General features: G+C 36.9%; 1 protein-coding gene and 1 long non-coding RNA gene across 2 annotated transcripts in view; one reads left to right on the top strand and one right to left on the bottom strand.

The window, feature by feature from the left end:
* Positions 1–1,076: 1,076 nt before the first annotated feature.
* Positions 1,077–12,465, bottom strand: part of LOC141579851 (uncharacterized) — a 32,267-nt gene continuing 20,878 nt past the window's right edge. Inside the window, exons 4-5 of the long non-coding RNA XR_012511877.1 lie at positions 3,568–3,670; positions 1,077–1,260 (exon numbers count right to left, since the gene is read on the bottom strand). This is a non-coding gene — a long non-coding RNA (uncharacterized LOC141579851). The remainder of the gene's footprint in view (positions 1,261–3,567; positions 3,671–12,465) is intronic.
* Positions 3,696–12,465, top strand: part of ARHGEF33 (Rho guanine nucleotide exchange factor 33) — a 45,520-nt gene continuing 36,750 nt past the window's right edge. The window contains exons 1-2 of the mRNA XM_074378747.1: positions 3,696–3,720; positions 5,262–5,311. Coding sequence (XP_074234848.1) covers positions 3,696–3,720; positions 5,262–5,311 — 75 coding nt within the window. The remainder of the gene's footprint in view (positions 3,721–5,261; positions 5,312–12,465) is intronic.

Below are 12,465 nucleotides of genomic sequence, written 5' to 3' on the forward strand. Positions count from 1 at the left end.
AGGAATAGATGGTCACAGAAGAGCAAATCTCAAGGTCCAGTAAGTATATGTAGATATGTTCAACAGCAGTAGAAATTAGCCAAAGTAACCATGAAATATCACTCTTCACCTATCTGACTGGCAAGAACCAAAAAGTGTTAACATCCACTATTGGTTAGGATGCAGGAGAAAAGGTACTCATGCAGTATTCCGGGAGGAAAAGAGAATAAATACAGTCTTTCTGGAAAGCAGCCTAGTCATATCTATTAAAGCCCCACATACATAAAAGCACCAGTATGTGTGGCTCTATATACCAGGATATTTGTTGTAGCATTGTTTGTAGTGACAAAATAATGGAAATAAAGGGAATGCCCATTAGTACAGGAATGATAAACATGGGTCATTCCTACCATGGATATTATGCAGCCATTAAAAATAACTTTAGATTGATATCAATTAACTTGGAAAGACTACCATGATGGATTAACTGAGAGAGAGGATGCAGAGAGATATGGTATGACCCTACAACAACAGCCCCACCCCAAATATGTACATTCTGTATATACGTTCAGATATGATCCTACAAGGATGGGGAAAGGAATGGAAGAACACCAGCAGATGGTTAACACTGGCTGGGACTAGGGAGGAACTCTCTGCACAGATGGCCACAATAAAAACAACATGGATAATAATGATCCAATTTGTAAAACAAAATAAAATGTGTATGCTATAACATAGGTGAAAAAGGAGATAAAAATGACAGGTAGGCTCCATTAACAATCATGTAAAACATTCAAGAGAAAAATGATTGCCTGGTAATACAATCAAATGATCGCGATGGCTAAGTAGAGGCATTATAGTTGCTTTATTCCCTCTACATTTTCTAAATGTTTTGAAATGTAGTTTGGTTGTCTTTGCAATTAAATTTAAAAAAATAAAATTTCTCATTTATTTTTCAGCAATCACATACCTCTTATTACTCCTTGAAATCAGTAACCATTTGTACATATGTGAGCTTGATGATGTCCTAGCTCTGAAAATGCACAAATTTACATTTTATCTATGATTGATGAAGTTTTTTTTGGTTTGTTTTTAATTAGTTGTAGATTAGATAATTAAATTGTCTGGAATTAATTATCCATAAAAATATGGCTTTATGTATTTCAAGATTTTTTTTTCCCCAAAAAAGGTAACAGAAATCACCTCTAACAATTATTTTCAAAGCTGTGTGGCTTTGAGCAGGTCACTTTTCTTCCTCTCTCCAGGCCTCAGTTGCTTCTCCTATAAATGAAGAAATTGGATTAAATAATTTTCTCCGTGCCTTTTGGCTGTCACATTTTGTGATTTAATTATATTCATTATGGAATGCACTAAATATTAAATAAATGGTCAATTGCTAAGGAGAAGAAACTTTTCACCTTAGCAATGCTTATATCAGCTAGGAAAGAGATTCAGACAGCTAGGGAAGATGCCTTATCTTGACAAAGCTTTCATGCTCACATGAAAAGTGTACAAATGTACAAGATTCCAAATAGCAGGTGGCCTTCACTTCGGGCCTTTCTTTATTTTATATCCCTCATTTATAACTGCGTAGCTATTGACCAATGCTTTTTCATCCATATGCACCCTCCAGGCTCTGGCAATTTTATCATTTTTCCTTTACAAACCTCAATATGTGAATGAAACGGCAATTCTATTTTGAGGTATAAATTACATAGGATAAAATGCACACTGTCAAAAATACACATTTTGATAAGTTTTGACAAATTTATGCACCTGTATAACCACTAACCACAATTAAGCAACAAAACATTTTTATCACCCTAACAAGTTCCCTGTGCCTTTTCCCAGTTAACTCTCACTTCCTGCCCTAGGCAACTACTGATCTGCATTTTGTCATTATGGAGCAGATATGTCTTTTCTAGAGCAACGAACAAAGTTATAACTTGTGTTTTCTCAATCTTGGATAGTGTTAATATATTTTGACTGTTTTAATCAGGTTTCTTTTTTTTATTTTTTGGGGGGGAGGTAGTTCAGTTTATTTATTTTATTTATGTATTTATTTATTTTTAAATGGAGGTACTGGGGATTGAACCCAGGACCTCGTGCACACTAGGCACATGCTCTATCACTGAGATATACCCTCCCCCTTCAATCAGGTTTCTTAATTGCAAAGTAACAGAAAAAATTCTGTCTGATTTAAGCAGCAAAAAAATTTGTTAAAAGGTTATGGGCAGCTCATAGAATTGCTGGGAGCCCAGGGAACAGAGTTTGGGATTATGCAGACAGCAGCAATGCCCCCAGTCATACAGTACAGCTGTTCTGGTAAGGAAAGCACCACTCGCAGCAGCTTGAGTTACCCACACTGTCTGTACCAGATCATGGTCATTATCGCTACCCTCACTGCTGCTGCTGTCTTAGGAATTATTTTTGTTTCTAAGAAAGTAGAAGATATTTAGGTATATCTGTCTCAGGAAATCCTCCTGCAGCTGCCAGTGTCAGTTGGGGTGGGTGTATCAGAGAAGCATCATGTGTCCATCATACCTTAGCTGCAAGGGAGGCTAGGAGAACCTGGCACTTTCAGCCTCTGTAAGGAGAGGCCTCTGATCAAGCTGCATAAGGTTGGGAAGTTCCCCTATTACTGGAAAGGTTTACAATTCTAGATGGCTAAAAAGAGGGCCAATGTCCACAATACTGATTATTTTTGATTATTAGACTGCATTCTGAACTGGCAGTTTCAAGTCTAACAGTCACAACAGCCTGGCCACATTTAACAAGCATCTCCTGGTGTAAAGGGGTCTACCAGATGCTAAAAGTGGGGACAAGTCCTCAAGGAATTTACTAGTTAATGAAATAGAAACAGATATATTAGCCTTCATACTTACTCAAGTTAATTTCCCTGAACTATACCCTGCTATTAAATCAATGGGTTTAAATTAATTGATTTGATCCCCAAAAGAATATAGCATATTAAAATCTACCATAATTTTAAGTAAGGAATTTCATACTTACTGACAAAATATTTACCTTTGTGTTTAAAGCTAAATACTCAACTTAATATTTTCACTCTTCTGAAATTGCATATACTACATGTTGCCACAAATGTCTGTGTTTATTTCAGTTTTTTAAAGTTAACACATAATAAACAACAAAGACTTACTATATAGCACAGGGAACTATATTCAATATCTTGTAACAACCTATAATGGAAAAGAATCTGAAAAAGAATTTATATATATATATATATCTACATATATATATAACTGAACCACTTTGCTGTATGCTGAAACTAACATAACATTGTAAATCAAATACACTTCAATTAAAAAACTTTCAGCTCTTAGAATGCCAAAATTTGAGTTAGTATTCATCAGTTATCAAGTATCGAAGGAAACAAGGCAACATGAATAGTTGGCAGAAACAAATATAACATTGATCTAGACACCCAAGAACTTAAGACATTGAATTATCAGGTACAGGATACAAAAATGTATGAAATGGTTAAAGAAATAAAACACAAAACAATAAAACAACAGTCAAGTAAAAAATAATAATAACGCTAACACAGAAAATAAGTCGTCACTTCACCTGTTCCACCTGCTGTCTCTTACTCTTCATTTCAATGGACAGGTCCGGGAAAGAGAGGATGGCCTGATCCAGGAACAGTGAAGATGCAATGTTGAAGAATAAGCTGGAGGAGAGAAGAAACAGGCACCATGGAAAAAACCAAAACAAAGCAAGGTTAGATTTCTCCTGTATCTTGCTTTAAGGCTCAGAATTTAAGAAATGCAGGTTACAGGCTTGTCTTGCTGTTGTTTCAAAACAAGATAATAGTTAACTTGACTAGTCTCATTTCCTCATCATAACAGAATGACCAGAAAGAGCAGAGACTTGGTGCTGAAGAAACAGGAAATGCTACATGTGTGTAATTTGGTCCGAGTAGTTATCTTAATTTTCTTAGCAGCAACTTTAGGACTGCTTCAGACCAACCTGCTGAATAAGGCCAAAATACATGTTCGACTAAGACATCCAACACTTTCTTGGCTGGCCTAGAAACACAAGGGCTTTCTCTTTTAATCTTTACCATACAGAATCAACCATACAAAAGTAGGTTCTGTGATCATCTCCAAATGACAGGTGAGGAAACAGTCATAGAGATGTCGGGTGATACTCACAAAGTGTCAGTGTTTGATCTGGGAGCCTGGCCTCTGTTCCCAAGTTCTTGTTCTTGCCATTAAATGGGCAAAGTAGTCTTTACTCAAGCTTGTGTGGGAATTTTGGCAATCTCAAACTATCTGGATTTTACAGGGACAGCCTTCAGTGTATGAGTTCTGGGCTGAGGTTATGCATTATTTATGAACTTAACATACTGAGGCTTGTTCCTCTAAGGAAGGGTCTCCTGTACCCGCATTTCTTAGGAGAACAATATACACACCCATACAACTAAATGTTTGCAACCAGGGGTTTTGTCTATAAACTGCCTGATTCATACATGTGACACAAGGAGATGTAGCAGAATGGATAAGCACAGGCTGCCCGTGGGCTTCACATTTTACATGGTTGCTTCCTCTCCAGGGCCAGTGTGATTCTGAATGGTACATTCTAGGCCAACCTTTCTTCCTCCTTAGGTGTAAATGGTTTCTATAACTTATTACATCCTTTGTGTTTGGCCTGTGTTTCACAGTCTCTAATGTTGACAATTCTGTTTTCTTCCTGCTTGAATTCTTTCCAGACCTTTGCTTGACAATTCCCTTCTATCAACCCTCTTGCCAGCAGGACAGCAAGATTCCCTTAGCTGATCTGGACAGTGACAGGAGGGCAGAGGTCAGAAGTTTAGCAAGGATGAGAGGCAGGAGAAGGAAGGGATATTTTACACAGGCCTCCTGAGAACAACAGAGTGACAGCTGGATAGCTTCCTTCCTGCCTGTGGAACTGTCCCCTCAGTAAACATCAGTCAGCCCCAAGAATAAGGCAGAGACTTTCATGGGCACTCCCTTCTGGCTAACTAATGATTGTTCATCATTCAGTTCGGGAAACTTCCCCACCATGGTAGAACGTGGTTTTCTACTACAAGAGTTGTATCAGGTAGATAGGGTTTGGTCACTGAGATGTAATATACAATCACCTATGTCCATTTATCTTCTGTTCCTGTCGAATCATTGGTTTCCTGTGAGGCAGGCACAGATTTAGGATCTTGTAAGTCCCCTTATTCCCTGCATGTGCCTGAAGAACACAGGGACAGAACGAGCTGCTTGATTAACCAAAGCTCTTTCTCCCTACAGGAGAGAATGAACACAAGCCAATGAATAATCCTTCCACACAGATTTACCAGGTAAAGACATAGATTGTTTCCAGCTCTCCTATGTGTAACACTGATGGCTGTCCTTTATGTATAAATTTTTTTTTTAGCACTCAAAAAAGCTCCCACATATATCATTGTATTTGTTCACTTAAGACTGTGAGATGGGCAGAAGGTTGAGAGCACCATTCATGTTGTACTTTGGAGAGAACTGATTACTGAAGGTCAACTTATCCAGTCTATAAAATACAGCACCACCCCTCCCACATCAGCTCTGCTCTTCTTGACTGCTGCCACCATCACTGTGGCCATTACACTGTGCAGTAACATTTCCATCAGAGAGAAGGAGAGAGAGCAAGTTCTATTTTTCCTAGTTTCTTATTTTAGCAGGGAGAACTGAGAATAGAAGGGGGTTAATAAGGCAAATGTTCAAATACGATGTTAGAAAAAAACTTAAGCTCCTTTTAAAGAATGAGAATAATGTAATTTACAAGGGAGATAAACGTTCTACAAAACATTATGTAAAATGTTTTCAGTGAGAGTCACATTGGGCTGCTTTCACTCTCTTGATAATATTTCTTTGACTTCTATCTTCCAACTGTAATTTGAAGTAAATTTCTGTCCTTAAAAATCATAGAGTTTATTCTGACATAATTTGTAACGTAAAAGCAGCTCGGGTTAGGGAAATCCATGCTTCTCTCAACAGTAAAGGCACTGTTATCTGGAATGCATGAGAAGGAAAAAAGAATTGACAGGGTTTGGTGGGGGTTGGGAGAAAAGGTGATTTTTAAGTTTACTTTAAGGTTTTAAGCCCTGGTAACTAGGAAAAAGAGTGGTCTCCTGGATAGAGATGTAGGAATCCAGAAGAACAGATAGTTCGGAGGAAATGTAATTTAGACTTATTGAGTTTAAGTAACAGTAAAGTGAAAATAACTAGCTTCCAGAAATACCACACAAGAGAGCACTGCTGTGGACCCACTTAGGGCAAGCCAGCACAGGATTATAGAAACATTTTAATTAGGTTGCTCCTAAACCTAGACCAGCAATGAGAGGGGGTAAGGGAAACAGCTTTGTTTCAACTTAATGCATATTTATTGAGCAATTACTATGTGCAGAGTCTACTGCTTGGCCTAATGGGAGATGAAACAGATGAAACAGACATCCTCATTTTTAAGTGTCCTGGAAAACACATACAATTAATATCTCATACAAGGTAGGCTGTTACAAGAATTATAGCAGAAGCATTGACAAAATTTTGTGGGATACAGACAAGGAATGAATTAATATTGACTGAAGGGTTTGAACCAGGCATTTAAGGACAAGTTGATCATTTGGTAAGTGGATCTGGGGAAAGGTATTTCAGGCAGAGGGACTAGCTTGAACAAAGGCCTGGAAACTGGAGTGAGTCTTCATTCAGTGCTGATTTGACGCCTCATGCGTCCAAGACCTCCAAGGTGTGTTCCTCACCCACCTCCCCATCTGTTAACGTCTGGCCTGTGTATGGCATTTGAATGAATGTGACTATCTCTTTAAACTCAGGTATGATTTAAAGCCTGTTATAGATTTTATGTAGGTCACTCCCTGAATGTTGGCTAAACATAGCTGCAGGGGGTGGCCTCATTCTCTTACTGTATCACAAATCCAAGTACATCTGTTCACAGAGGAACAAGTGAAGCAGTGGAAGTGAAGTTGGTCTATATGACCTCTGTGATGCTGTGATCATAACCCCACCCTTGTATTAAAAGAATGCTTCCTAAGCCCTAGTCTGTTTACTCCAAGCAACATTTAACCAAAAGAAGATGAAGGAGGAGAAGTAAACAAAGAAGAAGAGGAAGAGGATGGAGGGAAGCAGGGAGAGGTTAACCATAATAGACACAATCTACACTAAAAAGGGAGAGTAAAAAATGAAATTTGAAGCAAAATGTGACATCTCAGCCATTTTCTATCTCCTTATTTTATTCTCTCAATAGACCCCCCAACCCTACCTGACATTATAGTAAATATTAACTTATTTATTTTATAATTGTCTATCTCCTTCTCTAGAATGTAAGCTCCAAGGGCAGGGATTTAGTACATTTTGCTCTCTGTTGTATTCTCAGAATAAAGTATAGTGCTTGGAATATAATACATATTCAATAAATATTAGTTGAATGAATGAATGAATATTGTAAGATGTGTATATTGCTTTGAGCCAAGAGGTCTGATGAAGTCATTTAGTCTCTGGTGCCAAATGGTGTTTGGAAAATTGTCTGGTTCTTTGCAAAAGAAAGGAGAGATCTTCACATCATACTCTAATCAAAATAAACTCAAAAGTGGATTGAATGATTAAATATAAAAAATAAAACCATAAGAGTTCAGAATTAGTGAATATTTGCCTGTGGATGTGAAACGTCTTTCTAAGTAAAAAAGCACTAATGAAGAAATCACAAAGGAAGGGGTTAGAGGGTTCAACCACATCACAATTAAAAACTTTTCCAAAGTAAAAATATTTTCAACAAATTCAAAGACAAATAACAAAACTGGGAAAATTCCTACAAAAATATTACAGAGGTTTAATGATATATAAATAGTTCATAGAAATAAAAAAGAAAAAACTCCTGAAACCCTAGTAGAATATGGGCAAAGAACACAAACAGACAATTTACCAAAGTAAAATTACAGATGGCTAATAAATAGAAGAAAAGGCTGAAGCTCCAAGAAACAATGATTAAAACAAGGAGTATTATTTTTGACTACCTAATTAGCAAATAATAAAATAAATACTAGTATTTAGTTCCAATGAGTGTGTATAAATTGATGGAGACTTTTATGAAAATTATTAAAGTGCAGGAAAAGTGTTAAAATGTTCACATCCCTAATTGATTCCCTGTTCTTTGGATGGACATGACCTCCTTGTTAAGAGTAAGGTACAGTGCCCTAAATTAGGTCACAGAAGCCAACAGGAGTATGAGCACTACCATCTCCCAGTTCATTCCAGGTACAACCACTGTGGAACAAGGTGAATCAGTGTGGTGTCCACTAGGACTGTGCCTTAGCTTAGTGTATTCCCTTTTATTTGAATCCAAGTCTACCCATGTTCCTTCTTGTCATTTATCCTCTGTACATAACCCTCTCAAACTCCACCCCAATTGCTTCTCCAGAGTCAGACTGTGTTGTTTCACCTTTGATTACCTTATTTTGCATATGCATTTTAAAATACTGATCCTATTAACATAAGAAGTGGAGGGTGAGGTCCCCGATTAAGGCAACAGATGTGGTAACTGCACAACTGAGTTCTAGCTCAACTCTCACACACATGATCTGAACTCCAGCTGTGTTTTTGGCTCACTTGTAACCTTAGGAATGTAAACACTTCAGCTTCCACCATTTATATTACTTATGCTTCATACATCCTGTTCAAGACATGTTTTTCCAAATATACTAATTTAGGACACTGTACATAATACAGAATGTTTCTAAGAATATACAACCATATTATTATAACTTTTTAAACCTTCTAGTGAAATATATTTTGCATAGTTATTAATTAACTTAATACATTTAAATTTAATTTAATTTAATTTAATCCCTCCAATATAGTACATTTCCCTTTGGGTCAAATCCTACCTAACATCCTTTGACTCACAGTAATTTCATATTTAGAAATTTATCCTAAGGGAATCATCTAAACTATATACAAACTTTTAAATAACAAGTATTATATTTCAATGCATTATTTATATTAAAAATTACAAAGAATATAAATTTATAGCAAGAGTGAATGAGTAGGTAAACTCTGATACATCTGTAATGGAATATTATACAGCCATTAAAAGTAATTTAGTTTTATTTTATTTTATTTTTTGGTGGGGAGGTAATTAGATTTACTTATTTATATTTTTAGAGGAGGTACTGGGGATTGAACCCAGGACCTCATCATCTATGCTAAGCATGCACTCTACCATTTGAGCTATATCTTCCCCCAGCCATTAAAAATAGACACAGAAAAAAAATGTGAGGGCTAAGGGAAAGGGCTTATAAGAATGTTAGGCAAAAAAAAAAAAGAAGGGCAGAATCAAAATGTATCTTTAGTGTGATTTCAACTATATAAATATCTGCATTTATATTCATAGAAAAAAATACAAGAGAATATGTCAATACGTCACTGGTTATATTAAAGTAATGAGATTTGGGGGTGATTCTCTTTTTTTCTTCTTTATTTTCCTCTGTAATGAAAATAATTTAAGAAAATGAGTTACGTGCCCAAAGAAATTCTAACTGAAAAACCATGGGAACCACTCCTGCAGTAATAGGTTTCATCACCAAAACTGCTATTGAATGTTTCCTAGGAACTGAAAGTCCTGTTTGAGCCTCAGTCTCTTTTTACCATTGAGGAATGTTCTTCTAACACCAGAGAAGTTAACTCTACTAGATACGTGGTGTATCCAGGAATAGATAAGATAAATTTCCAGCACACCAGGCTTCATATCAGCTTCAATAGTGCCCTGTAAGAATGACTTTAAGATCAACTTCTGCAGGAAGTGTAGAGGAGTAGATCTGGGAAATTTAATCTTGACTGTTCAAAATGTTTTGCTGCCCATTTTGTGTTTTAAATCACTGCATTAAATTAATTGCAATGGATTAATCTGTTGCATTGAATTAATAAAGAAGCCCCAAATTAGGAAGCTGGCAGAAAGACCATGTAACAACCCTGATTTAGGGGGAAACCAAAGCAATTACCATGGCATCCTTGCCATCACGTGCTACTTCAAAATACTCAGGCTTTTGCTCCTATAGAGCCTTTAGCCAGGCATTGGAGGAATTTGGCCTGCCTTGTGGAGATTTCTCAGATCTTGACATTTATGACTTTGTAGAGTTCTCAAGGCATAGGTCCAGTCCCCTGAATTTGCCTCACAGTAGCCTTCCAACCTTAATAATGGGACAGAAAGGAAGGAAAAGTCTGTGTAAAAAAAACAAGTTGGAACAACTTGAATAATTTGTGAAAATTTAGTTTGAGGACTCTGGTGGAAAAAAAAATTGGAAGACATTGACTAGAAGTCACCTTGAGAAGAGTTAAGAAGGCAAGAAAGTGAAAAAGAAAAAAAAAGAGAGAGAGAGAGAAAGAAAATTAAGAGCAGGAAATAGGAAGAATTCGGACTCCTCTCCCCTATTTCTTTGAGCCTAAGATGCCCTCTGTGGTACCGTAGGCTTCGAAGTACAAGTCTTCCCTGAACCTGCCTCCAGTGGGAGCCCGCCTTCAGCGGCAAGATGGAGGGATCATAACCTCTCTAGAGCAGCTTCATGAAAAAATCAACGAGATGAGGAACGTGTTCAACTCGCTGGAGAACAAGGTAGACACCCATTTCTAATCCTTCGGGTGGGCTGTGGGCTGTCAAATAAGAAAGCTGAAGAGAGAACAGAAAAAAGATGATAAGTCCATGTCTCCAGAATATTTTTTATTCACAAAGGAATGGCCAGTTTTACTGCAAAATCAGTCTGTAGCAGCTAAAGGGTTTAAAAGCCCCAAGCATCTTAAAAGGGGTGTCTCAAGTGTATGACTGTATTCACTACAGCATCCCCTCCCTGGCTGGTCAGTGGTTGTGAAGCTGTTTACCAAAGCAGAAGTATTACTTCAGTGGCAGGTCTCCTGGGCTCAAAGTGAACATATGGAAAGGAAGCAGGCTCATAGCTCAAAAGGGTTTCAGAATTCCCAAAGTCCTTATATAATCTGGCTGTTAGGGAAATTTACTGATAGTTTTTAATTTGTTGACAGCTGGGGTTTTACAGGTGAGGAAAAGTCCTTTCCCCTAGGACCCTGCTGCAGCCTTTGGCTCCTAGGGAAAACTCCACACGTCCACCTAAGGGAGCAGTGAAAATGAAACCTATTTCTGTTGGAAAATGGTTCCCTTTTTTTTTTTTTTACAAGCAGGAAGCCTGAGTGAATGCCAGGTTTCCTTCCTTCAGTTTTAAAACTTGCCTACGTTTTGCTTTGGTATTATATAGCCATCAATTTCATTTTGCTCACAGAGGATGAATTCACATAATGAAGATTACCAGATCAAATGCAGTTGATCTGGTGGTTTAATCCATCATGATGATGGAATTAGGACATGTGCTGAAATCCATCACAAAGATTAATTAGAATTAAAAATGATTGGAATGAAAAACAGGTTACTCATTTTGTTTCCCAGTCTTTCTGCTCCAAACACTTGGCAGGTCCTACTTTTTTCCTCAGAATGGTCTCCTTGGTTCCTCTTATTTCTCCCTCCTCCTAGCCCTCTAAAGAAAACTTCTGAAGCACAGTGAACCAAAAAACTTATATTTTGAAAATGTGGTATAGGAGAGTAAGTCACTTTATAATTGGAGATGCCATTGCAAGTTAGAACCATTTGGATAAACAGATTTTTTTAAAAATGTTTAAAAATATGCATTTGAAGAAATTGTTAAGGTACCTGGATTTTCACTTCCATCCCTTTAAAATAAGTATACTTGGTGGATACTTTTAATTATAGAAAAACCTGCTAAATAGTTTTGTTTTAAAAAGCAATCTAGAGCTAAGCATTCCTTTACTTAGCAGAGTGTAAGATCACAAAAGCCAGGAAAGTAATATTATTACCTTGTTATTATTTTCTTATTGTTATTATTTTCTTAACTTTCTGTCTGTTGAAAATGCCTTTTTCATTTGTTCAATAAATAAAACCGAAATTTAGAAGTGCTCCATTTTCTCCACACTTCTGTTTGTGCGTAATTTTTTGCTTTGCCACGTAAAGGGGAGAGAAGAATTAAAATTTCTTGAACATCTTTTATGTACCAAGCATGTACTGTGGGAGGCACCTTACCTATATTTCTTCGTTTAATTCTCAAGACAGCTCTGCGAAATGTTATTATAGGTATTTTATGAATGAGGAAACCACTATAAAGAGGTTAACCAACTTGTCTCAGGTCTTAGTACTTACAGGAGAATGCTAGGATCTGACTCCAAAATTGACACTCTCCTCAGTTAGAAGTTGACACTAAAAATCCAGGTGTGTATTTCTACACAACCAGGCTTGACAGCTGAAGATGAGTCACAACACTATCAACAGCTGCGCTTCTAACCACTGCAGGTATTTCCTGCCACTGGAAATGCAATTATCTTCTTTTCCATGATATCATACAAGAATATATATAAAAACTTCTTCCCTTTTAAAGAAATATTCAGATACACT

This window comes from Camelus bactrianus, chromosome 15 (genome assembly GCF_048773025.1).
Source record: "Camelus bactrianus isolate YW-2024 breed Bactrian camel chromosome 15, ASM4877302v1, whole genome shotgun sequence".
NCBI lineage: Eukaryota > Metazoa > Chordata > Mammalia > Artiodactyla > Camelidae > Camelus > Camelus bactrianus.